Source organism: Brachyistius frenatus, unplaced genomic scaffold, assembly GCF_029030835.1.
Source record: "Brachyistius frenatus isolate BFR_SWC_R1_liver_20210118 unplaced genomic scaffold, ASM2903083v1 Contig_99, whole genome shotgun sequence".
Classification (NCBI taxonomy): Eukaryota; Metazoa; Chordata; class Actinopteri; family Embiotocidae; genus Brachyistius; species Brachyistius frenatus.
Window position 1 is genome coordinate 640,546 of NW_027210698.1, and position 12,387 is coordinate 652,932.

The following is a 12,387-nucleotide window of genomic DNA, read 5'->3' on the forward strand; positions in this document are numbered from 1 at the left end:
GTCAAACTCATTACATAAAACTCTAGTTTTCCCATTGGAGTTCGTACAGTATTTTAAGGAGTCCAGGTAGGATTTTAAAGACAGTAAATTTGGGTTTCTCTTTTGCTAATTTGCTGGTTTATATCTGGTATTTTGCTAAGAAGGAGATAAGGTTGATAACATACAGTTAATTTAATTTTTTTTTTTTACAAATTATTCCAAACAAATACAGAAGTAGGTTTACTAACTGTGTGCCTCTGGATTAACTTCCGTATACATTTATTATTATGTTTTTTTTCTATTCAAGAAAGGATCAGAATTACCAACGTATAACTCCTGTATTATTTTTGAAAGCAGAAGACAGCAGGATTTTAACACCTGGCTGAATAGCATAAAAAAAATTAAAAAAAACAATCGCAAATTCTACGTGATAAAAAGGAGGAATAACAACGTGCGTCTGGTACCACACGCAGCCAAAGGATACGTCATCACCACGCGTCGACAACACTCCGCTTCTGTCAGGTCCACACGTTTCACACGTGAGTTAAACATTCGTTTTCACTCCAAAAAAATAATAATAATTCAGTTTTATCGTTTTAATATTTTACGCTAAAACGGCCATGTAGTCGTGTTTTAACAGCTTGTGGAACAATGTCCACGTGGTTGACAAATATCGACGTAGTTTGAGTTCCAGTTTTCGTGGAGCTCGTTGTTGTGTCCGCCTCCTCCATTCATCATAATAATGATAATAATGTGTCTTTGACGAACTCCTTGTGCGGAACATGTCACTTTCGTTTTTCACAACGTGCAGGCAACGGTACTGAGCTCGTACAACAGCAATAATGGCATCGGGGTCAACTAATGTAGACGGGGGTTAATTCGGCTTGCATGGATTTCACTTAACAAATGACCATTGATTGTTTCCGTGGACGTTTCAATCTGTGCTGCTCTCATGTCCAATTAATCCATCAGGGAGGGATGGGCAGGTCGAAATAACGGTAATCTACATTCACTGTGGTAATCTCCGTTCAGATACTTCAACATTGCTTTGTTTATCTGCTTTTACCACAGAGAAAGTGTGACCTGAAATTTAAACTCGTAGTATTTTATTTAGATGTTTGTTAATTTGATCAACTCTCAAAAAAAAGAGCTGTTTGGTGAATCACCTTTTAAAAACCCAATGTTTACTTCATGATGTCTCCTCAGCCGTGTCCTGTTTCAGCTAGAAGATCAAACTGAGCAAGACACTCTTCTTGCAACCTGACATGTTTTGAGGTTTAAAATATGCTGGCAGAAGAGGAAGAAAGGATGCTGCATAAAGGGGTAGGAAAGAAGAGAAGGCAACCTGATGAAGATGAAGGAGAAGGAGAGAAGAAGAAGAGGGGAGGTGAAGAAGGACAAAAGGGTCACGGAGATGGCGGCAAGAAGCGCCTGGACGCCCTCAGTGTGGGTTATTTCCGCCGAGTCGGTGAAAAGCTGAGTGAAGGCTTTGAAGATAATGAGGAGAAAGGTGAGAAGGATTTGTTTTTTTTTTTTTTTTATTGGAGATCTGAGAAAACCACAAGGCCGGAAGTTAAAAGTAAAAGTTGGCAATGTGCAGCAGAAGGTCACGTTACTCTTTAAAGTAGCTTCATTACCATGATAAACGACAACTGATTTCGGGAAGCATGATGTAAGGGAAAATACAATTATACGACTGCTGAGGTTTGGAAAGTCACCTTCCAATTTGTCTGGTTGAATTAATATTAAACCATAACTATTATTTAGGGCTGAAACAATCAGTTGATTAACATACAATCAATCAGTAACGTCCTGGTAATCAATTCAATTCCAGCTCAAATCTGATTTTTTTTTTTTTTCCTACTTAAAAAAAACAAAACTTATTTGGACTTAACATGACATTGCATTATATAAAAATATAATCTTTCTATTAAATGATAAACATATACTGTACATAAGGATACACTGTCCAGCCCTAAATGAGTTGCATAATTGGTCAAAGTGAATGTGTTCGTTCTTTGGCTCGGGTATACAAAACTTTTTAATGCTGAAAGTTGGTATCAATCTGTTGTGATTAAAACTCCAGCTTTGCCAGCTTCATAGTCTATTTTATTTACTCATGTTGTTGCACAGTTGCTGATGAGGAATGTAACCTAAACACACTGACACACCTCAAAGTCTGCTAAAGAATCAGAAATGATGCAGCTTTCATTTACACCAGGATCAAAGCAACGGCTCCACTAACACTTTCTTTTGTTATTCATTATCAGCTTGTTTACTTCTAAATTGATTGAGCCATTTTTTTTTTTTGTCTAAAAATGCCAAAAAAGTAAAAAATAGTCATTATCATCTACCAGAGATCAACGTGTTATTATTATTATTATTATTATAGACAGATCTGATTTATATTTTGGGCTTTTTCACCAACAAATCCACCTCTAAAAAGGCCGATGGGCTGAAAATATAGCCATCATTTGGTGTTAAACCAGAGTTTATAGTCATCTCTGTTCTGTGCTGTCATCAACTGCTCCAGCAAAAACTCTCAAACAAAAAACGAGTGAAAGCCTCAAGCCTCTGCTCTATGAAACAGAAGAAGTATTTAGATCTTTTACTTCAGTAACAGTCGTATTACTACACAGTAAAAATACTCTGTTACAAGTAACAGTCCTATATTCCTACTCAGGTAAAAGAACAAAAGTAACAGCATCAAAATGTACTTAAAGTTAAAGTACCCATTATGCAAAATGGCCCATTTCAGAATCACACAAATTCTATTGAATTATAATAATTAATTTATTAAAGTGTACATCAGTTAAATGTAGCATCTGGAGCTAATTTGAATTACTACTATACACGGCTGGGTAGCTTAATCTAAAATTGTACCACATAATTTATTAGTTGATTTATATTTCCATAAATCGGAACGCAAAATAACTAGTAATAAAGCTTTAATAAGAAGAACAATGTTTGCCTCCAGAATAAAGTGGAAGTAGGACGTAGTATTACAAAGAAATACTCAAGCAAAAAGTACATCAAAATTCTGCTTGGATATGACACTGAGTAAATGTCCTTGGTTGCATATAAAACATACCATCACTGGAAGAAGACGGTATATACTTTGAATTTCCAGTAAATTCTGCTGTTTTGGTGGCATCCTGGTGTTCAAGAGGACCAGTTATCCCTGCAGAGGAGTCAGTCTGCCAGCAGATGGCGGGACGTAGCCAACCCTCTTCTCATTCCACTTTTATACAATCCAACGTTTCAGAGTAACCACCGAGTTTGATTATTTGAATAACACATTTGGAAGTAATTCCTGCGTGGTTCAATGACTTACCTGTTTGTCATTCCACACAACACTTGATCCAGACGGTGGAGGTCACTCAGCTGCTACATTCAAGTCCTCTTTTTGACTGAATAACATTCACGCGGGCCTTCATTTGTCAGCGGGCGTCGTCTGACCGCGATGAACTCAAATACTTCTGCTATCAATGTCCTCGTTAATACGTTTAGTTCCTCTCAGCCAACACAGTGATTGTTGTTGATATTCACTAATACACAAACTTGCATGTAACCATCTTTTGCATTGACCTTGAGATATTCACACACTGATTTGACCTTCCTCTGCTTATTGCAGCGTTATTGCATCAGTTTACCTGAAATACAACAAGCGGCAAGTGATGCTGCCTCCATGTGTCCACCTCTGTTCTAGTTTTACTTTTAACGCCAGTCACACTGATCTCTGTTGATACTCTCTCTATCTTCTTCAGAGATGTTTGTGGAGAACATCCTCACAGAAGTAAAAGGTAAAGCGGCCCTGGTGGCGACGGACCAAACGGGAAGCATCACTCTGCAGCGGCTGCTCCCGCTGTCCAGCCCCGACCAGGTGGGGAAGGTGCTAGCTGAACTGGGTGGAGAATTGGCCTCAGAGTTTATGGCAGTTTCCTGCGACCGCTGCGGCGGCCATGTAGTGGAGAGTGCAGTCAGACAGATGTCCCGCTGGACGGGTGAGTTCACGTGTTAAAACATTCCCTGCTTATCACTCTGTTAAAGAATTTTCTTCAGAGTCCTCACAGAAGGATCCGTCTTCTACCGCAGAGGAAGAGGAGGAGAGCTGCAGTGTGTTGGAGGCCCAGGTGTTGTCTTTGAGTCAGATAGTGAGAGACAACAGCGTGGAGTTCATCAGAAATGTTCACGGCTCGCATGTGGTCCGCACACTTTTACACGTGCTGGGAGGCTGCCTCGGACCACCACGCACCGAGACTCGACCAGGTAAACACACACACACACACACACACACTTGGACAATTTGACTCCAAAGATTTGTGTTGGCCTGTGTGAAGATAGAAGACAGGCCAGTATCTAATGAGAGTCTGGACACTGGTGGTTGGAGAGCAGCATCTGTCTGGGTATCTGATTGGGAGGAGGTGGGCTGCAGTGTTTCCCACAGGTTGTGAATTTTCTTTTGGTGGCGGGTGCGACAGCGTGTGACCGATGTGCATGCAGAGATTCATGCAGTAAAAGGGGGAGAGTATAAAACCCACATTATTTTCTATGGCTGCAATTTACAGATAACCTCCAAACGCCTCACACAAAGACTGTTTGTAGAAGCCATGTTCATTAAATGCCTCGCATGCCAGCCATTGGTAGACTACAGATAAGTGACTAGACGGGAGGCCTCAAGTCTACACTCGGGGGACTGCAGTGCATGTAACTGAACAGCCAAAATAGCCCTCCAAGCCCTGGTTGTGTGATAAGAATTGACTGAGTTCGACTCGGAGTACAAGTTCTGACACAAATTGCAGCAATTGGCCAGTAAAGGTTTTAAAGTGTTTGAATGAGCAACACTGACATCAGCTGATGAAAACCAGACAAATCGGTGCCATTAAAGGGTGTTTTCAACCTCTGAAATAACCAATTTCTCTCATGTGGTTTTCCCCTTCTTTTGATCAGTTGACTCTGTCAGTGCTGCTTCTTTGAGGCTGTGTCAGGACCAGAGGCACAGTCGATTTAAAGCTTATATTCGTATCAGCTCTCCTCTTTTGATATTCTTTTCTTTTTGAACCAGGTGCAAAAGAACGCAACATCGCTCCTCAGCTGACAGACTTTGAGATTCCCACCTCGTTTTGGTACGAGCTGAAAAGCCTGACGGAGACCTTGATGGAGCACGTTAATCGTGAGTCACCTTTCATCAAACCAGAGCTGTTCGTCCTTATTCGAGTCATTTCCAAGTTACATTCATGTTGATAAATAAATTGTATGGTCAGTGCAACACCCGAAGGGGAAATTCCAGTAAAGTAAATGTTGACTGTAATTGAATGTGTGTAAATAGGCCAAAATCATGGGTTTCTTTTAAATGTATTGCTGTCATGGTTACACTATGTATGAAACCGTCAATCAGTAACCTCAGAGCAATGCACACGGTGCACAGAAACACAAGTGGCTTTTTTTAAACGGGCTAAAAGAAATACAATTTTGTTCACGCACACACACACACACACACACACACACACACACACACACACACACACACACACACACACACACACACAGGTTTAAACTATAGGTTTTAAACTGTAGTGGCTCATTAATCTGACGGAAGTTGTTGAATGTGGCACAGCGGGAGCTCTTAAACAAAAGTTACTCGAGCATCATAATATTTTATTAAAAGAAGAGATTGCAATTTATGTTTGTTAGACCTTAAGTACGCACATGTGGAATATAAATACAGCTTTTATTTTGGGTGATACAGGAATCCTTTAAATTGACAGGAAGTCTGACAAACCGTCCCTTTTTTTTCTTCTTCCAGTAAGCGTGACAGATGCTGTCGCCAGCGCCGTGTTCCAGACCATGCTCACCGTGTGTCACAGAAAACGACCTAAACTCTGCAAACAGCTCCTCAAACGCATCATGGAGTACCTGAGCAGTCGCAGCGCTGCTCCAGGAGTCAGGTCAGAGAATGAACGTTTACTTTCCCTTCATCCCAAAGAAATTCGATACGTTTGTTACAAGATTTTTTTTTTTCTCTCCCTTCAGTCCGCTTCTGGTCTTCCTGAAGGACCAGGCCTCCAGTCACCTCATAGAGACCATCATCCAGCTGTCCCACAAGTCACTCCTCCGCGACCTGTGCAAGAACCACCTCATGGGTGAGCTGGTCAACTTAGCTCTCCATCCCATCGCCAACTTCCCCATCCAGAGGCTCACCGCGGCCTCGGCCAAATACAAACTGGTAGGTCACCGTGCGGCTGAGCAGATGTTTTTTTGTAACTGCGGTGAATCTTCCCTCCCCGGCTTACCTTCCCCCCTGTTTGTTTTGCCGCAGTTCCTGGGGTTGTTCGACGAGCTGGTCCAGGGCGTGGAGGCCATCTTGGCCTCGGGTCACATGGGTGTGATCGTGCAGCTGGCAGAGAGCTGCGCAGAAAGTGAAGAGAAGCAGGCCGAGATGATGCAGTGCCTCCTCGACGTAGGCTTCGCAGAGTATTTTTCATTCAAATGCAAAGAATCAATACAACACCCTCGTTTTAATTTTTTTCTGCTTCTTTATGACTGAAATTGATGGAGCGTAACGGCTACTTAATGTTTGATTTGTGGCTAATGGAAGTCCTGTCGATGTGCCTCCCTCACAGGCTTTCCACTGCGCTGAGCCCGGCTCTCGACACACCAGTTGCCTCCCTCTCTTCATGTCCCTGATTACATATGAGGTGTATTACCACTGTGACACACCAGAGGGCAGCACACAGACAGAGGTAAACAGCTGAGAGTAATTGGATCCAATCATCTGGACTAGATTTTAATTGTCATCTTGACATTTCAGCTCAATTCAGAGTGCAATGCAGCACCAAAAAGCTCCTCTTTAATAACAAGAGTGCAGTGATGCAGATGCAGTGAGGTACTTCTGGTCTTGTTGATTTTTTTTTTTTTTTTTTTTTTTTCTAGGTCCCACTAACCTCCATCTGTTACCATGGCTCCCGGCTGGTCCAGGCGCTGGCTCGGTTCAAGGAGCGCTCACTCCTCCTCAGCAGCCTGCGCACTCTGAGCCCCGCTGACCTCTTCACGCTGGCTTCTCACACCGCGGGCAGCCACGTCCTGCAGGCCCTCATCACCACATCCAGTGACAAGGGCCGGGGCAAGATCCTCAAGAGGCTGGAGGTATACGTGTAGGGGTGTTTACATGATACCCTGATCTCATTTTTTTTTATGTAAGAATACAAAAAAAAAATCGAACATATGTCTCTTTGTCTTCACACTGTTTGTCCTCCCAGGGTCAGTACGTCCAAATTGCCTGCTCCAAGTTGGGCAGTCGAGTGCTTGAAGCCGTGTGGAACAGCGCTTCAGTCAGTCAGAGGCAAAGCATCGCACAGGAACTCGGTAAAAACCGTCAGGAGCTTTCACTTAACTTTTTACCTCCGGACGTTTTCCCCTGTTAATGACTCCTATTCCTGTCACTCCTCTCCTTCCAGTTTCCAGCGAGAGCCAGCTGAGGTCAGATCAGTTCGCTCGTCACGTGTGGGCCAAGTTTGCCCTCTCCCACTTTGCAAACAGACGAGCCCACTGGCAGGAAATACAGACCGGCGAGTCCAAGAAGCGGAAACTCTTCAGTGACATACTCGAATGAAAAGTGCATAGTTACATCTTTTATTGATTTTTTTTTCTATCTAATTAAATAAAATAAAAATACTGATTTTAAACTTTTCAAAAACATGTTTATTTCTCAAACTATTTGTATTATTGAGTGTAAGAATCAGTTTGACCTGTAGGGGCCGCTGGAGGAACATTTATGCTCTCCGTCTTGTTTTCCCCATTGCCCCAGCCCTCAATTAGAGTTAGAGTAACACCAGCTCAAACGTGTGAACATAAAAGTCACTGAGATACTCACCCAGAGACACACAGCTGACACATCATCCGTTTCTTAAAACTTATTTTTAGTGTGTTTGATTTGTTTTTTGCCATTGGTGTTGCAGAGTGATAATCCCATTAATAAAGCTAATAGAGTAAGTAGGCATACGCATGTCAAATGTGTGCAGCAGAGCTGAGATGTGTTTTAGAAGACCCCCCTCCTTCTTGACCCTCCCTGTGGTTTTGAAGATGATTGGAACATCTTGAGTTTATCTAAATGCCGTGCTTCCTCTTACTGCCTGAACGGAAACAAAACCAATCCAGGCTGTTGGAAAACCGTTCTGCGTCTCAGCAGTGAGCTGCTTTTGTCGCAGGCCGGATGGAGACACATTAATTGATTATAAATTGATTTGCGGGAGGAAGGCCTTTATTTGGCGAGTGCTTCTCGGTAGAGAAAGCAGCACGGGGCAGAGTATTATTATAGCAATGTAAAAAAACTCCCTTAACAATACAAGTACTGCAGGAAAAGTCCTACTTAAGTAAAGAACATAAGTATTAGCAGCAAAAGTATTACATTAGAAGTAATTGTTTGATCCTCTAATTTATATACGACATCATTAGATTATTAATACTGAAGTGCCGGTGTGTGAGCAGCATGTTACTGTTGATGCTACCACAGGTTGAACTATGTGGTTTGAACTACTTCTAATCCAGTTTTATATCCAGGGACAGCAGATATATCGGAGGGGTCTTCAAATGTTTCTCCAAGGAAATAAAAACCTCTGATACACAAATCTGATTTCAGATTGAAACCGTGTGAGAAGTTTAGATGGAAACATCACGATTCGTTAGCGCCGTTAACTACTCATTCTGCTTTTTTGTGAGATGTCAGGAGAAAAATAGGTTTGAAATTACTGGTTTCACCTTTAACAATGGGTTTTGTTTTAAAAGCTTGTTATATAATCTACTGTGTCAAGTATTCATCTCCAAAGTAAGAAAAGCTGTCATGTGAATGTAAAAAGTACAGTATTACTTCAAAATTGTACTCAAGTAATCTTTAAGTAAATGTAGTCGGGTACTTTCTACCACTGCAAATGAGCCGTTCACGCAAATTAGTTACACAAAGCCCACTTATAGTTCATAAATGGAGGTTTTGGAATGCCACCAAATCACTAAGGTGAATTAAATTTCATTTGTAGTGCTGAAAAATCTGCGACAGATGTGCTACTCTCTGGAGGAAGAATCTTTTCTTTTGGTGACCCACTTGAATTCTCCTGCAGAATAGAGACACTGCCAGCTCTCCACATACACAGTGTTTTATAGTTTGAAGGTCAGTTTGCATTGAAATTTGCAGGGCAGATTCATGTTCAGATATCACTATTCTTCCCTTTTGCAGGAATCCTGAATGCATTAACATTGCATGCTGTTAAACTTTTGTTTCAAATCCTGAGCAGTAACTTGTAACATTATGAACTCTGTATGAGTTCAGTCACACAACTCCTTGGTCGAAAACAATGATACTACCAATAGCATAAGTTTATGTTTAAATAGGACTTTTATGCTGATTTAAAAAAAAAAAAATTATCCTGGGAATCAAAAGGTTTAAATTAAAACTAGAAGTAGTGATATGCGGGCCCTCACATGCTGTGTGTCGGGGAGCCAGCGGGTCGGGGAAAAATGTCTAATAAATTAAAAATAAGTCTGACTATAGCAGGTCAGAAATATGAAAAAAAAAAGTCATACTATATCGTGTTGTCCGAAATATGAAAATAAGTCTTACTATAGATAAAAGTCATACACGTCTGAAATATGAAAAAAAAAAGTCATACAATAGCATCTAATAATCTATCTATCTAATAACCTAAAAGTAAAGTTTGTCGTCCATAATATGGATGAATAAGTTATTTATGTAGTCCATAATGTAAAACATTACATTCAAGCAAGAACATGCAATCCTCCACAGACAACCCAGAACCTCCTGATTGTCAGATTACAACGCTGGCTTTGAACTACACCATTTTGCTGCCTTTATTGCATGTTTGTCTGACTTATATGACTTTTAAACACGTCATGGAAGAGCGATCAACGGTGCAGTGGTTGGCGTTGTCGCCTCCCAGTCAGAAGGTTCCAGGTTTGCGACTCGTCCTGGAAAGGATGACATTAACATCTTAAATGAAAAGCCACGACAAAGGCAAGAATCAAACCTGGAACCTTCTGACTGGGAGGCACCGATACTAACCACTGTACCACTGTGCTGTCTTCCATGATATATTTATAAGTTATATAAGTCAGACAAATATACAATAAAGGCAGCACACTTTTGCAGTTCCAAACCAGCGTTGTCATCTCACAAACAGGAAGTACTAGGTTCGATAGGATGCCTGTGAAGGATTGCATGCTATAGCATGTCGTCCGAAATATGAAACAAAAAGTCTGGTAAAACTGCACCTGAGTGATTTTTACACTTTTGCATGTTAACATGTTAACTGATCAGTTGCAGAAGTGCACCTAATCTTTTTTACAGTTTAACAGTGCCCACCATTGACCTGCTGCTTTAGGTCTGTGCTAAACTACGCCAGCATAGTTGGCTCCAACTTTGAATTTAAAGAGCTTAACTCCCCTTTGTAGCTTGAACACTGGCGTTTCCCCCCCAAATGTTTCTGATGCCTGATGAGGAGTTTGTTGAGAGTGAAGGCAACACGATGGAAGTCGGGGAAAGAGTCACTAGTCGTCTCCTTCTCGGTGACAAAACGTTGAACTGCAGACCTTTAGGGATCGCCGCTCTATGAATGGATGAACTTTGCGAGCTCCAGACTTAAAGACACTCATTTTACTTGATGCATAGCACATTGATACTAGTCTCATGATGGCATGTTGTTATAGTCTTGCCATATTTTGCACAACACATTGCATTGCTGTCACCTTTTGACCTGATATTAATCCACAGTGCCGGAAGCGTGGAAGCGTTGCATGTGGAATTCAGCCCACAATGAGGTTGATTTGTGCCTTCTTCTTCTTCTTCTTCTTCTTCTTCTTCTTCAACCCGTTATTACGATCACCTCGCCTCGTGTTTCACTGTCGTGTTGTTGCTTTGACCAAACCAGTTTTAATTACACATGCTTCACTGCGAGCGTGATATTTAGACCATTGTCTGTCTCATTCTTGCTCCCTTTTGTTGTTTGGTTATTATAGCTCTGTGCATGTATAATCACATCCGTGCACTCATGAGACAAAGCGGAGGAACGATGACCTTTGGGCTACAATAAGCCATTGCTTCTTGAAAACAAATCACACGGATTCCACCGGGATTCAGCAGCGCTGCCTTCCAATGCCACTCCGGCCACACCACTGCTGAGTCCACATGCCCTGGTCTATCCCCAGTCGGCAATATCCCCTGCTTGCTGACATGCCTACACCCACACCTCCGGAAAAATATGCATCTCATTAGTTATGCACAGCGCGCACCGAAAATAGTCTTTCTTTGGTGCAAAGTGAGGAGTAAGTTCGACAGGCTTTCACCGCCACACAGTAGGTGGTTTTTCGTCTTTCAACCTCCCTCTGTTTTCGCTGCTCTCTCCAGAAGTATTCCTTTGCCCAAAAATCACAGAAATGCCCACAGAATGAGTCAGCGACAGAAAGACAGAGAGAGGGAGGATATCTCACAATTAGAGAGGCTGATAGGGTGTCAGAAACAAATTCTATCACGTCCTCAGTTGCCTCTTCTTTTTCTCTCTGAGCTTCTGTGTAGCTGTAAAACATATGGTATTATCTGACAATTATCTGACCTGTTTGAAGTGTGACAAAATCCTTTCTGCGTCACTTCCCATTCGGAGAGATATATAAATTCCAGTTTGAAGAGTCACCCTCTCCCTGTGCTTATTGACGCCGACCTCTTTTTTTTTTCACCTACTTGGAGAAAAAAAAAGTCAAATCAAACTGAAATCCTCTTTCTGACAATCAACGTAGATATCGAACATTTGAGATGCCAAAGAACTCGAGGACTCATCGTTTCCTTGACAACGGTCTCCAAGCAACCATTACTCCTCAAAGCATTTCTCCAACCCCGTCTCTCTTTGAGTCTCCGTCTCCCTCCTCAATCTCTCTGTCTCTTTGCCAGTTTTCTTTACTCTCAAGAGGCCTCCCGTGAATCCAATCCAGAAATGTACCGTACCGCCGTCAGAACCTGAAAACCGCTGCTATCTGACGCGACCTCGTGGGATTGGTTGCAGGGTGAAGTGCTCTTGCTATTTTAGCCTGAGGCACCACCCTACACCCTCTTAAACTAGGGTGGAGCACCAAACATGTAAACAAGCATATCAAAAAGGAGCAGCTTTCTGTAATACCGACTCCATCCAAAAAAAATGTTGTGTATCCAATAATCCACGTAGCTGACTTCAATTTTTGGAGTTATCTCAGGTAACCAGACACTGTATGCTTATTTTTAGCTTTATTTTTTTTATTTTTTTGCACAGAGACAGTAATACCCCGAAGATCACAACATTGTCTTTGTTTTTAGACCAGACTGCATGGAAAATTGTATCCAACAGTTATGAGGTAAAAGTTTCACTAAACTTT

General features: G+C 41.7%; 1 protein-coding gene across 2 annotated transcripts; it reads left to right on the top strand.

Annotated features, from left to right (window-relative positions):
• The first annotated feature begins 479 nt into the window (after positions 1–479).
• On the top strand, positions 480–7,664 carry LOC138628384 (nucleolar protein 9). Of its 2 annotated transcripts, XM_069711396.1 has the most exons (12): positions 480–518; positions 1,186–1,489; positions 3,747–3,983; positions 4,075–4,248; positions 5,045–5,152; positions 5,786–5,927; positions 6,013–6,205; positions 6,299–6,439; positions 6,603–6,722; positions 6,913–7,125; positions 7,239–7,344; positions 7,437–7,664. In XM_069711396.1, the coding sequence occupies exons 2-12, from the start codon at positions 1,264–1,266 to the stop codon at positions 7,589–7,591; spliced, it is 1,815 nt and encodes a 604-aa protein (XP_069567497.1). In that variant the 5' UTR covers positions 480–518; positions 1,186–1,263; the 3' UTR covers positions 7,592–7,664. The 2 variants fall into 2 exon arrangements, with proteins under 2 accessions (XP_069567497.1, XP_069567496.1); XM_069711395.1 differs by having other exon boundaries at positions 6,013–6,439.
• The last annotated feature ends 4,723 nt before the right edge of the window (positions 7,665–12,387 follow it).